The sequence below is a fragment of the Rhagoletis zephyria genome, unplaced genomic scaffold (assembly GCF_001687245.7).
Source record: "Rhagoletis zephyria isolate East Lansing unplaced genomic scaffold, Rhagoletis_zephyria_1.1 Rzeph_scaffold_00185, whole genome shotgun sequence".
NCBI lineage: Eukaryota > Metazoa > Arthropoda > Insecta > Diptera > Tephritidae > Rhagoletis > Rhagoletis zephyria.
Window position 1 is genome coordinate 59,559 of NW_016157269.1, and position 24,895 is coordinate 84,453.

Genomic DNA, 24,895 nt, shown 5'->3' on the forward strand with positions numbered 1-24,895 from the left:
GACGACACTATTTATTAGATGGCACATTCAACGAGCCAATGTGCCAAAATGCGGGTATAAACAATTATTGATTATTTAATATCGGAACCGAGATCATATAAGTTAATTGATTGGTTTTCACACACTTTTGAAACACAAATTATATGCCTTTTTACTGCAAATAAAAGTGCCAAAAAAAGGTGTTATTCCTTTTAATCATTCACATTTATCAATAAAATAAAGCCACATTTTCAAAACAAAAGTGCAATGATAAAATAGGATAAACAAAATGAATGGCATTTATAAATTAGAAAATTTTAGTTGAGAAAAAGAAGTGCAAGCAAAGGATTTCACAAAACTGAATTGAAATGTTATTTTTTTTACAAAAGTGCCATTTTGGCACTTTATGCCAAATTGAAAAATTAAGTGCTATTTGAAGTAAAATAGGGACAAATGGCACGGTTTAAGCCAAGTTGGCATCCCTGCTTCCAATAACTTACGAATATAAAAAGGTGAAATATCGAGGGCTTGAATTCATTAATACCCCCTATCTGCAGTTGGCACAAAAACTAATTTGTGATTTTAGAATCCATCTGGGACTTATTACCTGTCGTTATATAAGGTAACATTAATATCACTGATGACAGTTAAAGCTTAGGTGGATTTTTATATCAGAATCTCATCTTTGTGAAAGATGTGCAGATAGAGGGTATTATTGAATATAAGCCCTCGATGTTTAAAATATACAAAAATTTTATTTCAACGTATACAAAAAATAAATCTACCTGTGTTACAGCACGGCGGGAGACGGGGAAGGGGGGCCGCGGCTTAGCGTGACGTGGTGTGCGCGCCGGACGCGCCGGACGCGCGGGGTACGCGGGGCGCGAGCGCGACCCCGCGGCCCGCGGGGTGTAGCGCGCTAACGCGGGCCGCCGCGAAGCTAAGCAAATTTAATGTTTGAAAGAGAAATAATGTCAATGGACTTTATTTAGTTTTTAAAAGGGTAATAATGTCAATTGACTTTATTTCGCACCAGGGTGGGAAATAAAGTCAATTGACCTTATTTCCGTGGATCTTATTACCTGTCACCGATTAGCACAGCTGCATCCTTCAACTTGTCAACTCGCGGGAAATTCCCCGATTTGCAAGGAATTTCGGTTTAAGTGGCAACCGGGGAATGGGCAATTTTTTTCGGGGAACTGGGTATGTTATTTTTATATCTTAAAGTAACCAAATTAGACGGATATGTTAATTTTTAACCAATGGACCCTTTTTGGAGCGACATTTTTTCAATTTGAATCGCAATATCTCCACAACAAGAGTCTTCCCAGATATAAGCTATATACCAGATGAAAGCTAAGGTTTTGGGCTATACTTGTGGAAACCTAGAACAAAATCGACTGGCCAGTGTTTGAGAAAATTCCCGAAATGTATATTATCAGCAGCCCGATTTTTAGTTTTCAGGCGATAACGTTATTACATATTTATATTTTACAAACACAAAAAATAGCGTTAGATAGCTTGTCTGAAGACTCAGTCGTAGTTTAAATATTGCCCTTTTTCGAATTTCAGGCAGCAGTCACGCCCACAAAGGCATACGAAGCAAAACATCCTGTAGCGAAACCTTCTTAGATTTTTTTGTACTTTAATTCCTGAAAGTTTGAAAAAAATTTAATGAAGGTACGTACAGACGCCACATACATACCAAAGCATCTCGTAGTGGAGACACGAACCAAAACACATTTATCTCTATATCTTTCCAACTAGTAGCCGGAGCGTAACATGTAAGGTATCGTTTGAAAGGTATTGGCTTATAGAATAACACTAAATATGTTGGGTGTACCCACATGCCCCCTTAAACCGGCAAAAGCCAAAAAACGTTTTTTGTTTCGAAACACTTTAGGCTAATTTTTAAGAATGCGGTTAATCGTTTATGAAGCTTGAATAAATTTTCTGGACACACTCTGCAAGACCTTTCCAACGATATCTCAAACATGTCAATTGGACGTCTGGATAAAAACTTCCAAATCACGTGTATATATAAGCGAGTCATTTCAGCATGCTACTGTGGCTGCTTTCGTCACTCGCGCGCACTGCCGTGCGCTGTGATATGCATGTGCGAATCTTGAAAGGGAATATAAATAAAGTCTGATAAAATACAATGTTTATGTATCAGAATTTCGTTGAATTATTGATGTGTATACATCTTTGGTGTCGGTAAAGGTAAAATTGGCGAAGATGTAACGCATAGCCCAACAAAAAATTTCGAATGGCTAGACAGAGACGAACACATGGTGTTTGGCTCAGTGGCGAATTTGGTGGAGTAACTTGGGAACCAGTTGAATATAAACTGAGGCAAGCCAGGGACAAGTTGGGAATCAGGTTGGGACTACCCCCAAACTAATTACTTTCGTCTCAGTTGGCTGATTTGAGCTCCAGTGGCCGTTTTGAGGTGTTTGAAAGCCTTTGGAGGTGTTTTAACGTGTTTTTGGATGCTGGGAGTGCCGTATTAATATGTGTGAGCACCGATCTATTAATATCGTTCAATTATTTTAATATCTATTGCAAAATTTTATACAGACAAGACTAAAAAGTACAAAATAGTAAATAAAATAAAATAAAAAACTTTTTAATATACCACGCTTTTATAAATGGACTGAAAAGTAGAAAATATTATTTCTCAGTCCCATAGAAATTGTTTTGATAGCTTTTTGATTTTGAAATTTTAGCAAAAGTCATAATAAACAATTTATGAGAATGAAAATGAAAAGCGTGGGGCGCATGTAATAGACTTGCATTGATATGAAAAGTAATACATGTACGTATGTATGTGTAGCTGTAGAAATTTTAGGTCTATGTTATGTAGTTTGATTATTGTCAATTAAATCTAGTGCATTGTATTGCATGCGCTCCACGTTTTTCGTTTTCGATCTCATAAGTTGTTTATAATGACTTTTGCTAAAATTTCAAAATCATAAGTTATCAAAAAAAATTCTATGGGACTGAGAAATATTATTCTCTACTTTTTAGTCCATTTATAAAAGCGTGGTGTATTAGAGAGTTTATCTTATTTTATTTATTTCTTATTTTTTTCAAATTTGACCATCGGTTATGCCAAACATGTAGGGACAAAACGATACTAGTAAATACAAGTACATAGTCGATACTTTTCGTTCAACTCCAAATAATAATCGGAAGAAAGTACTTGTATCGAAACCCGATTCAGTGACAATTTTATCAGCGCTCTTTTATTTTTTAATCTAATTATTACAGTGAATAGCTAAAATTTTTTGACAGTTTATTTGCCAATTAAAAGAAAGTCCTACAAAGAAAGACCAATTATCATCTCATTAACATATCGCTAGCTTAAAGTGAAAAATTGCTAAATCCACTTTTTGTGAAAACTCATAGTTGGATATATGAAGCAAGGTAAATAAAGTGCTTGTTTTATTTCTTTCCGTTGTTATTAAATTAAAGGCAAATTTACTGAGTCCAAAAGAGGCACAGAAAAATCGATAAGCTCACAAAAAATTCTAAACCTTTAATTTGCAACAGAGCCTTCTGCAAAAATCTTGAAGAAAATGTTTTGAAACGTTTTTTTCCTCCACAGTCACCGACTGCCCTCCGAACCATATGGTCGATTCCACAGCGTAGTAGTGTTATTTTTTCTTTTCTTTTTCCTTTTTCGTCTGTGCGATTATTCTTTACTTCACTAGTTCACATTTACCTACTATTTCGTGTGACGTTGCTTCTGCTGATTTGGTTTTGTTTTTTTTTGCGTGTAAAATGAAATGTCCCTAGAGGGACCACCACTAGCTAATCACAGGTATTCATTTTTATCCCCTAATCCCCAACGAAAGAGGAAGAAAGCAAAATCAGTAACTACAGGGGTTTTCCCGTCTTTGCCATCAGCAAAAAAAAGACACCCCGAAATACCGTCAGTGTTGCCGTTTTAGCCATTTGGTGGCTAGATTTAGCCACCGCCTTCTTTTTTTTGCCACCAAAATTTATTTTTGCCACTAGCCACTTTTTTAGCCACTCCACCGCTTTTTTTTTGCCACCAAAATTTATTTTTCCTACTAGCCACGTTTTAGCCACTTTTTATAATGAACTTAAATGTTTAAGTTAATAAGTTTTTCCTCTTCCAAATTAATCAAAAATTTTCAGTTATGGATAATTTACTCGTGAGAAAAGTGTGGCATCGCTAATTCAATTTAGCGATAACAAACAATCGATTAAAATGTATCATTTGTATGTGTATACTATTCCTAGTTAAAAAGCGCTCTATATTCAAAGCTATTGCCGTGCAAGATTTTGTTCGCTTTAGAAAATGGACAAGTAAGTAAACACAAAACAATGTTTTCTGCGTTTCAATGCTAATTTGAAACATTTTTTAAAGATATTTGATAAAACAACAGCAGGTAACAACCAATGAGCACCAGGAGGATGAAAGTGACTCAGATAGTAGTCCAGATGAAGCCACATGCAGCAAAACTACAAAGTATGTACTGAAATATTGTCATCCGTATAAAATTCAAGCTAATGTGAATTAACAAACAACTTTTAATTCCAGAAAGTACCAGCAGAAATTGCGAGGAGCGTGGTTAGCAGATAAACGCTTACAAAATTGGCTTGTTCAAGATGGAGCCTACGTTCGTTGTAAGTATTGTAACTGTCGTCTTAAACCAAAAGTGTATGGACTCCTAAAGCACGCGAAAAGCATGAAGAACCTTGCTGCAGCTTCTCCATTTGCGAGTGGAAACCAGACGAAACTTACATACAAAGCGATAGTGAGTGACGAGACCTGCAAGGCTGAGCTAGCGAATGCATTATATGTAGCATCACATACTTCGATTAGGATTATTGACCACTTGACACAGCTTCAAAAAAATGTTTTTCAAGATAGTTTAATTGCCAAAAATATGCAACTACGGCGAACAAAATGTGGTGGTGTGATAAAAAATGTCTTATATCCCTACTTTAAAAATATCTTAATGGAAGACATAGGCAAAAATAAATTCAGTTTAATCATAGATGAGTCCACCGACATTTCCGTCAAGAAGTATTTGAGTATTGTCATCCGTTATTATAGCGCTAATAATGGCAGCATTGTGAACACATTTTTGAAACTGCAACATTTAACTGACTGCACTGCAACGGGAATTGTAGGAGCTGTTGAAAATGTGTTGCGAGAATATCGTTTGAGTTTTAAAAATATGGTTGAGTTAGGGACCGATAACGCAAGTGTTATGGTTGGCGTAAACAGGGGTGTAATTGCCCGTGTAAAAGAACGAAATCCCTTTATAACACTGGTACCATGTGTATGCCATTCAATACAAATTGCAGTTTCAACCGCTACAAAATGTTTGCCTAATGATGTTGAATTTATGGTTGGAGAAACTTACAATTGGTTTTCCAAGTCTTCATCCAGGCAGAAACACTATGAATCAATTTTTCGGGCAATAAATGATGATACTATACCACTAAAAATAACCAGAGCCTGTGACACTCGATGGCTTTCCATAGAGCCGGCTATCAAAAGAATCGTTGACCAGTGGGTGGAATTAAAATGTCATTTTGGCATAGCTGCTATATCCGAGTCCTGTCACAAGGCGAAAATTCTGTCCGACATGTTCAATGACATTAACTTAGCTTATCTAAAATTTCTCAAACCGATATTATCTGAAGTTCAAAAAGTGAACAAACTGTTTGAATCGAATGGGGCAGACCCAACCAAATTATTTTCAGAACTTGTAAGATTAATTACCAGTTTATGTAATAACATCGTGTGTCATTTTGAGACTTTCGATCCTTTAACATCAAATATTGAAAAATATTTAACGCCGTTTCCATACTACCACTATAGCTTTGAAGAACATATTCGAATTAAAAAAGAAAATAATACGCTGAACGATAATATAGAAAAGACCATACGAATTACCTGCAGAGATTTTATTTTGAAGTTGGTTTATCAATTGCGGCAACGTTTACCACAAAATATTGAAACATTACGAAAACTTGAATTCCTTTCTGCCGAAAATTCGCTAAAAATTGTAAAGCAGGATATGTTTAAGTACTTTTCGGATTTGAAAGTCCGGTATAGTGAGACTGAAATTGAAAATATCGAATTGCAATGGAAAAATATATGTTCTTATCCATGGAAAAATGTAAATAATACGCTAGATTTTTGGTCCGAGGTTCGACAGTTTAGAAATGCAGTTGGTGAAAATCCTTTTAATGAACTAACTGATTTTGTATATTGTTTGCTGCTTTTGCCACTTAGCAATGCCGAAGTGGAAAGAACTTTTTCCGCAATGAATATTGTTAAAACCAAACATCGAAACAAAATGAGTTTTGCAATGTTGAATGCAATTTTAGCTATAAGATATGGCTTAAAGAACGTACAAAAATGTTGTAATGATTTCGAAATAACAGAAGATCTCATTAAATTAATGAAGAAAGAACCGCTTTGTGAAGAGGAAGAATCAATTAGTGATGACGATAATATAATAGATATAGAATGTGATATCTAACTTTTTTGTTTTTAGGAAAAGTTTAAATATGAGTTGTATTAACTTTGTATAAATTTATGCAAATTTTTTTGTTTTTTACATTGTATGTAAATACTTTTGTACCTGAATTTGACAAAATAAATGTGAAACATTTAGATTTGAAACAAAAGTTTTTAGCCACTTATTTTAGCCAAAAGTTAACATTTTTAGCTATTTTTAGCCACTTTTAATATCGAATCTGGCCACCACTAAAAATTTTCAGCGGCAACACTGAATACCGTTGATACAAATAAGCCCCTGGATAAATTTTCGTGTTTTGCTATGCATAAAGCCTTGCAGAATATTAGCTCAGAACTCAAAAAAATCACGGACTTAAAAGATGGAAATTTTTATTAATGGTAAAAAACACCAATATTGCAAAAAAAATTCTGGCAACCAAACATTTGATTGGAATCTGTAAAGTTAATATTGACCTTCACAATGTGATGCGCGCGCCCTTCCTTCCCATCTTCCAATACCATGCACTCGAATCTTCTGCGCAAACTGCGCTGGTAACCACTCCGCTTCCAGTAGGCTATTCCCGAACCGACAACAAATGCTCAATGAGAGAAGCAATTAGAATACACAAATTGTAAATTCTACCTCAACTCAACGGGTACTCTACCTCTTTTTCCACTGTAACTAAAGACACTCCAATTTCACAACAAAATGACACACGCATTTCTTCACCACTCCCTACTGCAGCAGCAAACAACATTTTGAATATTGCACAGCAAAAGAGCACGAAAACTTCACCACTTCTTTCTTCATCCTCTAACAATATTCCAAATAACCCACAACAAAGCGACATAAAAACTTCTTGACCACCTCTCGCTATAGCCGAAAATTACATTTCAAGTAGCTAACAACAAAGTAATACAAACCTGTTATCATCATCTCTCCATAACTACAAACAGTACGAACAACACTGAACAAAATTTCAACGGAATCCACAATTGAAACCTTAATACAGAAAATAACAGTCACACTAGAAACAGCTTTAACCTCTCAAAATCAAACTACATCACCAATGAACTCAGTCGATGACTTCAAAAATGTCAACTCTTTTTCATACAATTTTTCTATTTTACGTAAAATACCCCAATCCGATTATTCAGCCGATAACAGCTTTTCCCCCAAACAAGTACAATAGCTATTCCAACAACCTCCCCCAAAATTCTTCATGCAAACAAGGAATTGTCCACTTTGTGAAAAAATCTCTCACACATAAAGCTATTCACATTCCATCCAACATCTCGGCTTTAGCAGTTGAAACAGACATTGGCTTTAAATTGTCTATTATAACCTACTATATCCCGCCCCATTAAACTTTTAATAGTAGGGAACTGCAAAATAGCCTGCTCCTATTTCCGCCTCCCTACATCTTTCTAGTTGATTTCAATGTCTGGAGCCTAGTTTGGGGCTCTCAAGCATCAAAACGTATAGGCGAAATTATTGAAGATATCATCCTATCCAACAACTCCATCGTCCTTAACGATGGTTCACCCACTCACTTTTCCTTTCATTGCACCTTCACCCATCCTGACATTACCCTCGTTTCGGCCTCCCTAGGACCCAAACTGTCATCCCACACACTTAGCGAACTCAATAACAGCGATCATTTTCCTCTAATTACCACCCTCAACCTACCGAACCAATACCAGATTAAGCTTAGAGCAAAATTTTTAACAGATAAAGCGGATTGGCCTAAGTTCCTCTCCCTTTCAGCCGAAATATGTAGCAGTAAGCCGGGTCGGCGAAAATCCTGCGGCTGAACCCTCCACGAGGGTGCCGACTGGTAATGGCCACTACAATTTAGGTTCTGTACGATGTCAGAATGGTGTCCAGCTAATTTCAGAAATCATTGCTATGTGCTTAAGCTCTTCAATAGCTTAGTTATATGGAAATAGTTTTTGATCGTGGCCTATGGAGGTTATGGAGGAGCAAACCTCTTTAAAAAAGCTCTGGGTTGGAGCAAAGTGTTAGACGACCCGTGCTGATTTTCAGCCTGGCTGGGGACCCAGATTAACAAATAGCCCAGTCTCGAACGGAGTGCTCCGGATACCTGGCGATCTCCGGTTCTATCAAGCCTTACCTGCCCACACGGACCTCTGTGCGGGCGGACCTTCTTTGTCCGACACTCGTGGGACCAAAATTATGAGTTCGAATTTTAAAAACACACAAAATCTAACAAGGAGGACGGCCGTCCAAAAAAACCGACAGGGGTGGCTCCGATTAATGCTACAGCCTCGAGCAGGGCATTGATCAGACCGTGAGTGACAGGAACTAGAGGGGGCTTAAGCTGTAGGGCTGGTCCTGGTACGAGTACCATAGGAGGCAGAGGGGGAGTGGAGGCTTGGGCAAACCGGTCTCCAACCGATTCACGTCTGGAGCTGCAGCGTCACCTTAACCCAAGGGCGGGGTGCGGCACCTGCTTCAAGAATAACCCGGCAGGATGCTGCTGGCATTCCAGGCAGCTCAGGGAAAGCTGTAAACACAGGCCTGGAGGGTCGGTTAAACATGTCCGCCCCTCGAAGCAGGCATATTATAATAAAAACGCGGTCACGAGGGTCGTGAACAGGTTCGGGGACCTGCCGAAAGAGCAGCTTACGGAGGAGCAGGTTAGGCCACTGGAGTGGGCGAGGGGAGTAGTAGCCAGCTTAGAAAAACCGGCACTGCTCCTAAAAGGCAGCGGTCTGCTGAACAGAACAGGCAGGGTAAAGGGTCGCCAAAAGACCGAAATCAGGCTGCCATAAATACCCCACCTGCAGGGACGTAGTCAATGGAGGCGGTGAGGTATTGGCCATCATCGAAAGAGGGGAGGAGGAAGGAACTATCCCCAAAGAGAAGTGGAGGTTGGTGGAGGAAGCGATCGCCGAAATCTACCTCCAAGTCCTAGAGGAAGATCCTGGACCTCCTCCTCTCTGCCATGATTCCGGTTGGTATCAGGGTAGAGCTAAACTCATCGCCTGCGAGGACCATAAGTCAGCCCAGCTCTACAGGTTGGCCGGGAGCCAAGCTCGAGGCCGTCAGCAAGGAAGATATTCCTAGCAGACCGAGGGCTGCGAGTTTGGATTCCGGCTAAACCCGCCGAGCCTGAAAGAAGTGAGTGGATCTTTAGATCCTATATATATAATATATATATAATGAGGACCTGGCACCTCACAATTGGAGGGTAGGGAAAGTAGAGGAGCCGGTAGAGACTAGAAGGCAGGTGTTGCTGATCCTCAACGCCGAATCGCTAGCCCCACTGGCGCAAAAGGATTGGGGGGTGAGATTCGGGTTTGTTGATGCAATTCGAATTCTACAGCAGCCACGAGCCGAGCTTGGACCTTGGTGGTGAAGAAGGGTTGCCCAGCAGCCAAGGCTCATCCCACTCGGAGAGGCTATGCGGTTCGGGGCCAATATTTTATGAAGAAGACCTTCTCGCCAATGACACCGAGGGTGAGGAGATCGAAGAGGCGGACGTGGGTGGATGTCACGATGGTGGTGGTAAAACGGTTAGATTCTGAGGAAGCTGATCCAGATCAACCTGCACCACTCTAAACTCGCGTCTGCGAACCTTGAGGTCCGCCTGGCTGCCGGTGGACTCGACGTTGCCCTCACCCAGGAACCGTGGATACACGGCAATAAAATCTGCGGGCTTGGGATGAAGGGCTTTAACTTATTGCCGCACAAAATGCAGTTAAGACTCGAGCTTGCATATTAGCAAGAAACGACTTAAACATCTTCCTGCTTCCACAGCTTAGTGACGGTAATCTGATAGCGGCAAGCATTGAGCTGGTCAAAACCAGCTTTTGGGTAGCCTCTGCCTACATGGCCCATGCCAAGGACGTGCCACCATATGAGTTTCGGACATTGGTCGAGGAAGCCGCCTACAAGAATAAGCCACTGGTTGTCTCCTGCGACGCTAATGCCCACAATTTGATGTGGGCGAGTACGGACATGAATGCTAGAGGTGAGTCGTTACTAGACTTCATTCTAGGAAACAAACTTAGTGTCTTGAATTTAGGCTCAGAGCCGACCTTTATAACAAAGAGTAGAGAAGAAGTTTTGGATTTAACCCTGACCTTTATAACAAAGAGTAGAGAGGAAGTTTTGGGTTTAACCCTGACTTCAGGCATGTTTGCACATAAAATCAAGAGATGGAGAGTACTGAATGAAAAATCTTATTCTGACCATCTATGTATATATTGAATTCGAAATAGATCTTAAGAGCCCCCAAATAAGAGAGTGCAGAAATGCTAGAAATATCTACTGGGGGGTTTACAACAATAAATTAAGGACTTTACTGCCAAAGATACCTCCCCGAGACACCGCCACACAGGTGGAGCTGGATGGGTTGGTTAATCAGGTTATTAAAGCCATGAATAGTTATTTTTCAGCCGGATGTCCGGTTCTTCGATATAAGGGAAAAACCAAACAACCTCGGTGGTCGAAACAATTATCCTCGTTATGTGAATCCAATAGGACAATGTTCAATAAGGCCAAAGCCACAAGAGCAACAGAGGACTGGGAAGCCTATAAGGCTGATCTGAAAATATACAAAAAAGCAGTTAGAACTGCGAAACGTAAATCCTGGCAAAGTTACTGCAAGGGAATTGAGGAAACCATGGAAGCGGCTAGATTAAGAAGAATTCTCGCAAAGTCGCCATGCCACCTCGGCTATCTCAAGGGTCAAGGGAACTCATAGACTACCACGAGCGAGGAATCTTTAGATCTCCTCCTGGACACACACTTCCCAGGTACCAAGCCGATGGAGCTTAATGACCCCACAAATGACGGGGCGCTATCTGATCTAGGAAATCGACTGATCACTAAGGCGGAAATCGAATGGGCTATTAAGATTTTTGGTCCTTACAAGTCAACGGGACTTGACGGCATACACCCGGTAGAACTGCAGCAATCACGGGTTATTATCTCCCCATTCATTGCGTATATTACAAGAAGCTGTCTTAACATGGGCTATATTCCGCTAGGCTGGAGAGAGACAAAAGTCTCCTTCATACCCAAGGCGTGCAGGTCCTCTCATACCAACCCTAAGGACTTCAGACCCATCAGTCTTACGTCTTTCCTCCTCAAAATTTTAGAGAGGATAGTGGATGATTATGTACGGGGCGTGATACCAACAAATAGGCTCTCCCCAGCGCAGCATGCCTATACGAAATGCAAATCCACGGAAACTGCCTTGCACTCGCTCGTCGGGTTGGTGGTATAAAGTTTATTAGATAAAGAGTATGCAGTATAAGTATCTAGAACTCATATTATNAATTTTAGAGAGGATAGTGGATGATTATGTACGGGGCGTGATACCAACAAATAGGCTCTCCCCAGCGCAGCATGCCTATACGAAATGCAAATCCACGGAAACTGCCTTGCACTCGCTCGTCGGGTTGGTGGTATAAAGTTTATTAGATAAAGAGTATGCAGTATAAGTATCTAGAACTCATATTATACAGGAAACTTACGTGAAAACCTAATATAGAGGAAAGAGTAAAGAAGGCCAATGTTGCACTATACACTTGCAAACAAGCGGTCGGAATCAAGTGGGGGTTAACACCTCATATTACAGATGGCTGTACACCTCGGTGGTCAGGCCAATACTCTTATATAGAATATTTGTATGGTGGCTAGCAACTCAAAAGGAAAGTTACCTAAAACTATTGAGTAAGGTCCAAAGAACAGCGTTTTTATGCATTTCAGGTGCCCTAAGGACCACCCCAAATAAGGCGGTGGAGGTGATAAGCAATTTTCCCGCAATAAACCTGGTTGGAAAATACGCGGCCGCCGATTCAGCGCTCAGACTAAAAAGTATGGTGTTATGGAAGGATCGGCGGTTTGGTCACGCCTCCATACTTCACACTCTGGGTAGTTACAACCAAGAAGTTGACTACTCCCCTCCCAAACCAATCTTCGATAGGCTCTTTAAGACGAGCATCCCGTCAAGAAGAGAATGACAAACACCAAGACCATGGAGACGGGGGAATCGAATTTTTACACAGATGGATCCAAGCTAGACAATAGGGTTGGCTACGGAGTTTTCTCTAAGGAACTAGGACTGGAACTATATGTCCGAATTCCGAACCAATGCAGTGTTTATCAGACAGAAGTTTTAGCTATAAAGGAGGTAGCTGTGTACCTTAGTACGCATGCCTTAACGAAGACTACGAGTAATATTTTCTCGGATAGCCACGCGGCCATTAAATCCATGAACATGGTAATGCTGAAATCTAAGGTTGCGCAGGAATGCCTCGCAGCTCTAAACGATATTAGCGCCGTGTTTAAGGTCAGCCTCATATGGGTTCCGGGACACAGAGATATTGAAGGAAATTGCAGGGCCGATGAGCTAGCCAGGAAAGGTACCAATCTACCCCTATGTGAAAACAAGGGCACTATTAGAATACCCATAGCAACCTGCAAATTAGAACTTCGAAATAGCATGATCCAAGAGGCCAACAGGTCAGGGCTAGAGGAGGGCACTTGTAGAACAACCAGGCTGCTTTGGCAGTAAATAGAAAAGAAAAAGACGAAAGAGTTGCTGTACCTCCCAAGAGAGGATATTGCGAAGGCCACGGCTTGTGTAACCGGTTATAGGCTATTTGGTAGGCACTCTTCAAATTAGGAATTTTCTCTCACGAATATTGCAGGAGTTGCAGAGATGAGGAAGAGAAGAAACCGTAGAGCACTTCTTCTGTAGTTGCTCTCTGACGGAATTATCACGCGTAGGAATAAAACCGATTCTACGCTTTATGCTTTATGGACCTTCAAAAGGTCTAAGTGAGTTGGTAACTTGAACCGACTGCCACATCAACCTAACCTAACCTAAGCCATCTCTTCATAATATATTCCCACAATCCCGATCAAGAAAGTTCGCTACGAAGATGCCATACTGGTCTACTTTTCTCTCGTCCCTAAGAAACCTCAAAGAGTCTTTGTGGGCCAGTTATAAACGAAGTAGAACATTAGACAACCTTGTAGGAGTTAAAAAAGCGAACGCGGTATTTAGGAGAGAGTTAAAATTAGCAAAAAGGAAAACATTAGAAACACTTACGGCCAAAATCACTCCAGCATCTAGCCCCAAACAATTTTGGACAGACATAAAACTTTAAAAGGATCAGTTCACCGCAACTATATAGCATTCCTCTACTCCCAAAGAGGTCCTATTTACTGTCCACAGGATATTGCCGAAGAATTTACAGCCACTTGAAGGGATTATTCGCATTCTTCTGACTTCCATCCTAATTTTAATACCCTAAAAAACAAAATCCTATCTAAACCCTACCACAACTCCTCACCCTGCCCAAAAGCCATCCTTTCCAACCTACCTATTACGCTAGAAGAATTTGACATTATAATAACCTCAATGACTGGCAAAACTCCAGGAGAGGATAAAATTGCTTATCCCCTCCTCAAAAATCTCCCACTCAATTTAAGACTCGTAAATCTCTATAACACCATCTTCGACCAGGGTATTTACCCGCAAGCCTGGAAAACCGCAAAGATTATTCCTATCCCTAAATCCAACAGAGTTAATACCGCTATTTCCAACTACAGACCTATATCCTTACTCCCCTGCATGTCTAAAGATTTCGACAAAATAATTTCGACTTGGTTACTGTGGTATGTTAAACAAAAGGGCTTCATATCTAACAATCAATTTTCGTTTCAAAGGGGTCTTAGTGTGATTGATCCCCTCCTATGTATTGAGCACTTTGCCTTCACCGCTCCGTCCTCTCGAAAACACGTTTCGGTCCTCAGTCAAGACTTCGAAAAGGCTTTCGACAGGATAGGCCCTCACATTGTTCTGCGGCAGTTAAAACGCTGGAAAATCGGCAATAAAATATACCACACCATTAAGTATTTTTTACTGAATCGCAAATTCTTTGTTAGTATCAACAACCACAATTCTAAAATTTAAAATTTACGCACTGGCAAGGGTTCCCCGCTTTCAATAATATTGTTCATCATAGCTTTCAATGAAATTAGCTCCTTAATTTTTCCACTCCCATCAATTAATCATTTTGCTTATGCTGATGATCTCGTGATTTCCTCTGACTTAACCGACCTTTCCCAGATAAAAATACAGTTTTAAAATATTTTAAGTCAGATCTCCGATTGGTCCAAATTCTCAGGAGCCAGCATTGCTTTCCATTTTTAACACGGTAATTCTCCTCACTAACACTCTAAAGATACTAGACGTTGTTTTTGACAAAAGGCTTACGAACAAAGAGCATTGTAAATATATTAGAATACGCTTATTATCTGGATTAAATATTATTAAATACCTGTCGTCCAGACACTACTTAGTACATACTTTGACCCTAATAAACATTACGAAAGGCGTGCCCTATATACGGTCACTGCGCCAAAAGTCATCTGGCGCTACTGCAAGCACCATATCACTCAGCCGCTAGAAGAAGTATCCGGGCTTTCTACACTTCCCCAATCAAAGCTGTTAACAGAAGCGGGACTACCAGATATCGCATCCAGAGTCCTGAACAACACGCTGATGTTAATACCAAAAATTATGCACTGCAGGAACAAACTTCTATTCAACATAGTCGAATCATCGTCACAGCTTACAATGCAAAGCAACAAGCCTTCGGTCCCGTCGCGGTGCATCACACTCGCCAAAGGATTGAACATCATATCTACACGGACTCTTATGATAGCACCAACACGCCCACAATCCTGTTTCTGTAATAAGCTATTCTGCTACAAAAAAAAAAAAAACTGCAACAACATCAGTCGAATACAAACAGCACTACAGCGAAGCTATTGAACCTTTCCAATCAGAATGGGAGTTCATATTCACCGATGGATCCAAATCGGACACCAGCACAACATTTTCTGTGACAAATAACGCCGGGGCACAGTGCCGCCTAAGTGGGCATAAATCGAAAAATTGATTATCTGCAGTGTGAACTTGTTTGGTATTTTTGTAAAAACAATTTATCCACTAAAAAGAATTAAACAGACATTTACCTAAAAAATTAATTATATGCCGCCTGGAAGCCACTAAAGTCGACAAATTTTATACTAAGGAATTTTAATAAAAGCATAGCCAGGCGTAAGCTCTTCACAGGAAAAAATGTCAAAACAATATTCTTTGAAGTAAAATATTGGCTATACGTTTGTTGTTTCCACATAGATAGTGAAGAATTACAAGAATTAAAATATAAATAAATATATCTGGAATAAAATGAAACACAGGGTGTCCCTGCGGTGTTCCAAAAAAAAATTTTTTTAAACAAAATTTCAAAAAATGCTAAATTTTAATGGAATAAATAAAAAATATATGTAAAAGTAGGTTATATTTTATTACTTTATTAAGTAGTACGGGCTTTTAGCTTTCAAAAGAAGAAACAAAAACATGCTCATTTTTTGAACTTTCTGAAGTAATGCGTTTTTCGCTAATGCATAAACTCATTTTTCATTTTTTGTCAGTGCCTTGAAATCTGCACGATTCATTCCATTTTAAAAAATTAAGTGTCAGATGAAAAATCTTAACCTGTGGACAAAAGAAAGTTTATTTTTTTAAAGAGTTGCCACCTGTTAAAAAATTAGATTGTTAAAAAATTAGATTAACATTTTTTTATAAGTTAAATAAACTATTTAGTGATGGGTATCAACTGAAATATAAATTAACTACATGCAGAGAGTTGCTACCGGTTTAAAAAATCAAATTCCACTCTAATTAATTGAAATAGATAGGTATCACCATAAGGGAGTCAGACGAAAGAGGTTTAAGAAGGTTTTAGCTTAAAAATATTACGAATACAGTTGCCACCTGTTTGTAAAGTCGAATTTAGTTAAACTAAAATAATAATTACGTCAACCATAGGATTACGCCATTGTATTTGCTGTTTTATTACAAATACATACATTGTCAATCAGTGATTTATTCTGATTACATTCCTTTTAAATTACTGGACTCCTAAATTAACTCTGTAATGTTTTACTCTCCACTTATTTTTTGCTAATATGCCAAATTTTTTCATTTGTCTGATACTTATATTGATATACATATTTCAGTTACCTTGTTCCCTTAATTAAAGTGAATTTGATTTTTTAAACACGTGGCAACCCTTCCACGTGTCGTTTAAAAGTAAAGTATTTTCAAACCCGTTTCAATTGATACCCATATTGTAATATCTAATTCATTAAATAATTTTAATAAAATTTGTAATAGGTGGCAACCCTTTTCAAAAATAAAAATCTTTATTGCACATCTACAGACCAAGCCCTGTCAATATTGATATCACTTTTGAAAATAAAACGAACTATATGTACATACCTATGTAAAAGCCACAAGAACCCTAATTTTCAACTTCAAACTGCATTTACAGTGACAGTATGAAAGCTATCCAAAAACCAATTGCATTTTTTAATTTAGCAATTTAGCGTCCTCAATTTTACTAAGAGACGAATTTTCATTTAAATCCGTCCATAATTCTATTTTTGCCCACATTTTATATAGAAGGGAAGCACTGTGCGGAGCCACAATCTCTGTCGGTGTCCTGCATACATACTACTCAGTTTTTACAGCAGAAGCAGCTGCACTGCATGAAGCGGTAATTGTTGCCTCCCAAACAAGTAAAAAATGTTATATGCAGCGACAGCAAATCAGTTATTGAAGCCTTGCAGAACCCAAAAAACGATCTACTACTTATCAATATGATAAGAAATATTATTTACGAAAACAAAGATTCGATAAAAATCATGTGGGTTCCTGGTCATGGTAGAATCAAAGGCAACGAAGTCGCTGATGAGCGTGCAAATATAGCGCGGATGCAGCCATTACATTTTTTTAACTACCTCTCTCCAAAAGATCTACGGATGTATGCGTGAAATTACTTAGCCGGAAAACTCGCGAACGATTGGGCGACCTACCAACACTTCTACAAGTTAAATAATCCCCTTGGAACTAAACCAATTTTCCCATCAGACTTTCCTTGCAGAGGTATCAGAAGCTTTGTACGACTAAAAATCGGTCATTCCATTCCCACACATAGTCATTAACTAAATGGATCGTCGAAGCCTCCGTGCTCATACTGTAGTAGACCAGATTTTTCTGTGCAACATCTGTTGGACGAATGCCCCGCACTAAGCCAGATCCGAACAAAGGTTTTTGGCAACAATAAACCCTCAGACCATCTGAAATCAGTTAACTCAGATAGTATTAACGCTTTCCTAAAATTTTAAAACTTAGCTAAACTAAATATATAAATTTATTGCTACTTCATCCACATACTTAATGTAAATTATTGTACATACATACTTAATGTAATTATCTTTAAAACAGCCTTTCGTGTATGTATTGTCCTCGCGCCGAAGGCCTTAGTAGCCAGCGCTCTTATTAAATTTCAGTGTAATGGTTATTTATAATTATTGCTCTTGCAAATAAATAATAAATAAATAAAAATAAAATAAATTTTTTTCTTCCCCTGTAAGTTTTCTACAAATGGACTTAGCAACTTTTCCCTCTAAGTTAGCGATATGAATGCCTATAATACACTATAATTTTGTCCTCCAAAAATTTTCAACATGGTTACTTCTTTCAGAGATATACCATTATTACTCCGCAAAAATGCTGTTGAACAATGTGGTAATACAGATAACTTTTATTATTTAGTTACTTGTATGAAATAAATTATAGAATATTTTTTTGGTCTCAATCGCTTTCTCTTTGTACAACATAAATATTTATGTATAACAAATAAAATACGTAAATTAAAAATAAGAAAATTATGTTAACAAAATTCTGGGGACATTTTAAAAAACAACTTTTTGGACTTTGAACTTTTTTCTTGTATTTTGGGAGTCCATCCTAGTAAAACATGTTTTAAAACTAAAAGTGTTTCCTAAAAAGATTGAGTACCATTTGCCTAAAATCAAAACTGATAGTCACTTGATTTATTTTGACAAAAATGCATAGCTAAGTTATAGCGTTCTTTTATACAAACAATTCTTATATAGGTACAAATATCGATATAAGTAGGTATCGATACTTTTGGCCCGATACTTAGTAGATACTTTCTTTCGATGCTACTTCCAAGTACAGATATCGATACTTCCATGGTATCGTTTTATCCCTACAAACATGTAGTATTTCCCTGAAAGAACATTTATTTTTGACTAAATTAGTACCTCACCCAATGCATTTGCATAAAAATTATCGAATGTAAGCAATTTAAGCAAATATACCAGTTTCCTACGCACTGCGCTGTGTGTGTGGCTGAGTCAGCTGGGGTCGTGGGTTCTAATCCCGCTGAAGAAGTCTGATGAGGAAATGTGGTGATCTCCGAAATCTACCATTTCTACCATTTTTTCAAATTGTTTTTGCTTTTCCACAACAGTTTTTCATTAAAAATGGCCAATAAAAATTCTCAAATATAATTTCTTTTTTTATTTAATTTTTGTTATTTTTTAATTATTTTTTTTTTTAGTTTAGACTTTATGCTTTTAAAGAGAAAAATATATTTTTTTAATTAATTTAAATATGTATTTTTTTACATAAATTTGTATGATATTAAAGTAATTAGGTTTCTTTCCTAATAAATTGTTGTTAAACTATTATTTTCTCGCTTCGTAGAAAACATTCATTAATTAGCGTCTATCACAGTAGCGTCTAACCGGCGGGCGCCTGGTAGCTCGCGACATAAACTTTAGGCGCCCGCAAACAAGAAGATGAACAGAATATCTTGTATTGAATTGAATGTTTAACAATTGGAAGGTTTTTTGTTACATAAGTAGGCTTTTATATTTTTTTTTTGAATTTTCACGAAGGCTGACAGAATCTCTGTTTCAGGATTTTCAAAACAAAAACAGCGTAATCTCAGCAATACAAAAGTGTCATTATCTGATGACCTACCAAACGATATTCATGGCCAAATAAAAAGCGATTTCAAGAAATGGACTAGATTTTCTTACAAATGTCGACCGACGTTACAGACTCTCCGCACTTATTAGTGTTCACCAGAGTGGTATTTTCTGATTTTTCTGCTAATGAGGCACTGTTAGTCAATCTGACTTTGGAAACTCGTACTCGTGGGCAAGATATATGTATATATATATAACGTAGTGAAAAAGAAGGAAAATCTGATTGCAAAACCACTCAACATTGACAATGTTATGAGCACGATCGTTCGTACTGTGAATTTGATTCGCGGATGACCGTTAAAGCATCGGCAATTCAAAGCCTTGCTCGATGAATTTGAGAGTGAATTCGGTGACATATTCTACCACTCTGAAGTAAGATGGCTGAGTCAAGGTAAAGTGCTCTCAATATTTGTAGCTTTGATGACAGAAATAAAGATTTTCCTGAAATCCAAAGGCAGCATTTTTAACTGATGTGAATGCAAAACTAAATGATTTCAATACAACTTTGCAATCTCGAAATCGATGTATGGATGGATGGATGGATGTAAGTAGTAGCGGCACATTTGGTGAACTAAATGCATTCATACATACTTATTTATGTACAACTGTAGGTAATATTGTACGCGTCTTTCCAGGTTGGTTAAGTGCGGGTGATAAACCCATGTAGCACAGTTAAATACTGTGTACATACCTGCAATTAAAATGGGGAAAAATGTTACAATTTCGGCGTGTGAAAAAAAACTCTAAAATACACATAAATTGTGGCTTCCAAGACATGTACGAAGTGATTAGCACAGCTGCATCCTTCAACTTGTCAACTCGCGGGAAATTCCCCGATTTGCAAGGAATTTCGGTTTAGTGGCAACCGGGGAATGGGCAATTTTTTTGGGGAACTGGGTATGTTATTTTTATATCTTAAAGTAACCAAATTAGACGGATATGTTAATTTTTAACCAATGGACCCTTTTTAGAGCGACATTTTTTCAATTTGAATCGCAATATCTTCACAACAAGAGTTTTCCCAGATATAAGCTATATACCAGATGAAACCTAAGGTTTTGGGCTATACTCGTGGAAACCTAGAATAAAATCGACTGACCAGTGTTTGAGAAAATTCCCGAATTGTTTATTTTCAGCAGCCAGATTTTTAGTTTTCAGGCGATAACGTTATGACATATTTATATTTTACAAACACAAAAAATAGCGTTAGATAGCTTGTTTGAAGACTCTTCTACTGATATCAACATCAATGACATGGACTGAGTAGTGCGGCCTCAGTCGTAGTTTAAAAAACTCCCCTTTGTCGAATTTCAGGCAGCAGCCACGCCCACAAAGGCATACGAATCAAAACATCCTGGAACAAAACCTTCTTAGATTTCTTTGTACTCTCTCTATATCTTTCCAACTAGTAGCCGGAGTGTAACATATAAGGTATCGTTTGAAAGGTATTGGCCTATAGAATAACACTAAATATGTTGGGTGTACCCACATGCTCCCTTAAACCGGCAAAAGCCAAAAAACGTTTTTTGGTTCGCAACACTTTAGCCTAATTTTTAAGAATCCGGTTAATCGTTTATGAGGCTTGAATAAATTTTCTGGACACACTCTGCAAGACCTTTCCAACGATATCTCAAACATGTCGATTGGACGTCTGGATAAAAACTTCCAAATCTCGTGTATATATAAGCGAGTCATTTCAGCATGCTACTGTGGCTGCTTTCGTCACTCGCGCGCACTGCCGTGCGCAGTGATATTTATTATTAACAGTAATGCAACTTTTTTCCATTATTTTTAAAATTCATTTTAAATTTTTTTTCGGACAGCATGAAGTCGTCGTAGAGTATCTGTACGAATCTTCATTACGAACGGATTCAATTAAGGCTCTCTACGAATTTCTAATTTACGTTAGTAGCCATTCGGATTCTGTGATAGCACTTTCGTAGGTTTCACGAAAATCGAAGCTACGATGGATTCTGTGAATATCTACTATTGCACAAAAAGAGCTGCAGGGTGGCGCTGGAGTCAAGTTATTGGTAAAAATCGTCTAGTGAAGTCAAACATAGACACCAATGATCAAAGTTAAATTACTACCGTTAAATCAATCACCAGAACGATTGCGGTCCTTGCTTTACGGCGGGTGAACAGAATAAAGACAATTCTTGATAAATGCCTACAAATACAATAGTAAGACTTTTAAGGTATTTTTCTGAAATAAGACTATGTATATTTGATTTCTGTGGACTAATGATACTCCCCAATTTAGAAATTTCCACAAACTGTACTATACAGATTCAAGGACGATTCACCATTGGACAAGATAATTGTTGCCACAAGAACTTCTTCACGGACATAACGCTTTCATTAGGTTATTTTAGATGGTTATTTAGATCACAGCTTCTTAGAGTGTGTTACGCGGAAACCAAGGGCTCCGTAGAAAAGTCAACGGGGTTCCGCGAAATTAATTCTGGTATGAATTAGCACGGTGGTCTGTTTGAGTTGCACACAGAAAGAAAAGTTCTATAAACAGCTTACGCAATTATCTATTTTCAAGTATACGTATGTACTCGAGTTTTGGGTTAGTGTTAAGAGTAAATATCATGAAATCGCAAAAAATGTCATCTTAACTTTGCTTCCTTCTGTCACAACGTACTCTGTCAACAAGGGTTTAAGCTTACACTTATATAAAAAAAAACGGATTCAGGTCGAAATTGGATGCTACCCCAGAAATGCGCATACAGCTTTCAGACATTATATCAAAATATTTTATAGAATAATTAATAACATTGTTTCACTGTTAACACTCTTTACATTAAAATGTAAAGTATGTATAGATACTATTTATAGTTAAAGTTTTTATTCATATTTAAATTGCTCTTCCTTTTATTTTTGGTAATTTGATGTGGGGTTCCATAAAATAAGATGTGGTTAGTAAGGGTTCCATCATCTTAAAAGTTTAAGAACCCCTGATTTAGATCACAACACCAAACGTGAATTTTAGACATCCGCGGATGCGAATGCGGATGCGGATGCGAATGCGCAAGTCATGTATTTTTAAGAAATAATTTAGGTGGAAAAATTGGGTGATTTAGGTAAATAAAACATGGTAAGGTTAATAATTTTTAATAATCTGCCTTATCCTGAGTTTTGCCCGAAAAAAAATTCACCCGAAAATTTGTCTTCCGCCCATAGCAAATATGTACAAGAAAACCAAAAGTGAAAAGCGAACCGGTTCGGGGAAAATTAAACTCATGATAAAACTGAATGTTTTTTTAGTAGTTGAGTTTAAAAATTGGAACATTGTACTTAATATAAACTTTTTTAAGGGTCGTAAATCAAACCTGAGCCACTATATAACTACTCGCTCGAGGCGACAAACTTGAAAAACTTGAAACTTGGCAAAATTGTAAATTCTTTTCGATTGACACTGCACCAGTTGAGCGGACTTTCAGTAATATTGATTTATTTTTATTGCGGTGCAATAATTACTTTTTGAGAATTTCATCGGGGCTGCAAATGTCGGATGTATACTCCTGACTTTCATCTTCAGAATCTAGCATGATGGCACAATCGTTGTTTAAACACCGTTTCTTTCGAAAGAATTCTTCATTCTCATTCTTTTGGTTGTTTCGGAATTATGAGAACCTGTCACGTCATCAGCGTTTTTTGATTTTAGTTTTTATAACTCATTTTTAATGCTTTCTTCTATGACTGGTTAGATATACGTCTGTGCACTTGCACAATATTCCAGGGACCGAAAATAACAGCTATTTTTTGCCGAGCTAAATTTGGCTAAATATTTTTTATTCCGAAATAAACGTCCTATCCGGATAATAAAGAAATTGCTTATCCAAATTAAACAAATTTGGTATCATATGAAAGAGGACTGAAATAGCTTTTAAACAGAAATAACGAATGAAGGTTACCCCCTCTATTTATATTTTTTTATAACTTAATACTAAAGAAATTCATGTAAATACATACCTGACCCAATGTTTGTTCTATGGTAATTAATTATAATTTTTTATTGAAATATTTTTCAATGTGTGGCTTTCCTCTTTTAGACATTTAAGTTTTAAAGCTATTTAAGTCCTCTTTCATTGGATACTAAATTTGTTTAATTTGGATAAGCGGTTTGCTTATTATCCGGAAAGTACTTTTATTTCGGAATAAAAAATATTTAGCCAAGTTTAACTCGTAAAAAAAATAACTATAATTTTCGGTCCCTTCAATATTCGCATTCACAAAAGATCGCATTGATTTTTGCGAATGCGAAAGCGAATGCGTATGTTAAAATTAATGCGGAAGCTCCGTGGTTGCGAATGCGAGTGCGAATATTCGCAACAATCTTGGTAGAAACGTTGGACCAAATGTTTAAATACAAAATTAATTTTGGGCGGGACGAGGTCCGCAAGGTCTGCTAGTAATAACATAAAACCCGATTTGGTTTTGTTTTTAACTCGTAACTTCAATTCCAGTTCTGCTTAGATACAAAAATTTAAAAATAATTGAAGAGATTAAAAATAATTAACTCAAATGGAGGATAACGAATATTTGAAAACAATTAAATTCAGTCGTGAAAAGAAATTAAGGATTCATATCTTAATGTAATATAATCAGCATCATCTATACTAATTATATAAAGAGAAGTCCCTTTTTTTTTGTAACAGCTGGTAACGGCTGGTCCGATTTTCATGAAATTTTGTATACAAATAGCTTTCGGTAACCACCATGTTTTAGGCTGAAAAAATTTTACTTTTTTTCGGGTAGGTGGACCAGGGACCGGTCTATTCGAAAAAATCTTATTATAGTCCGATTTGCTTAAAATTTAGTACGTAAGTAGCTTTTTAGCATATATTAGCATATATGACCCATTTTTTCCGGGAAGTGGTCCAGGGACCGATCTATTCGAAAAAATCGAATTTACGGTCCGATTTGCTTAAAATTCGGTGCGCAGGTAGCTTTTTAGCATGTAAGTAGTCTTTTAGCATATATTAGGAGATATGGTCCATTTTTTCCGAGAAGNTTTTAGCATATATTAGGACATATGGTCCATTTTTTCCGAGAAGTGGACCAGGGACTGATCTATTCGAAAAAATCGTATTTACGGTCCGATTCGGTACGTAGGTAGCTTTTTAGCATATATGATCCATTTTGTCCGAGAAGTGGACCAGGGACTGATCTGTTCGAAGAAATCGTATTTATGGTCCGATTTGCTTAAAATTCGGTATGTAGGTAGTTTTTTGCANAATAACATAAAACCCGATTTGGTTTTGTTTTTAACTCGTAACTTCAATTCCAGTTCTGCTTAGATACAAAAATTTAAAAATAATTGAAGAGATTAAAAATAATTAACTCAAATGGAGGATAACGAATATTTGAAAACAATTAAATTCAGTCGTGAAAAGAAATTAAGGATTCATATCTTAATGTAATATAATCAGCATCATCTATACTAATTATATAAAGAGAAGTCCCTTTTTTTT

The 24,895-nt window shown here is 37.5% G+C and overlaps 1 protein-coding gene across 2 annotated transcripts; it reads left to right on the forward strand.

Moving 5' to 3' along the window:
• The first annotated feature begins 4,065 nt into the window (after positions 1 to 4,065).
• Positions 4,066 to 6,611, forward strand: LOC108357960 (uncharacterized). Of its 2 annotated transcripts, none has more exons than XM_017609051.1 (3): positions 4,066 to 4,321; positions 4,379 to 4,480; positions 4,553 to 6,611. In XM_017609051.1, exons 1-3 carry the CDS (start codon positions 4,233 to 4,235, stop codon positions 6,510 to 6,512), a joined length of 2,151 nt encoding a protein of 716 aa, XP_017464540.1. In that variant the 5' UTR covers positions 4,066 to 4,232; the 3' UTR covers positions 6,513 to 6,611. The 2 variants fall into 2 exon arrangements, with proteins under 2 accessions (XP_017464540.1, XP_017464541.1); XM_017609052.1 differs by having other exon boundaries at positions 4,226 to 4,317.
• The last annotated feature ends 18,284 nt before the right edge of the window (positions 6,612 to 24,895 follow it).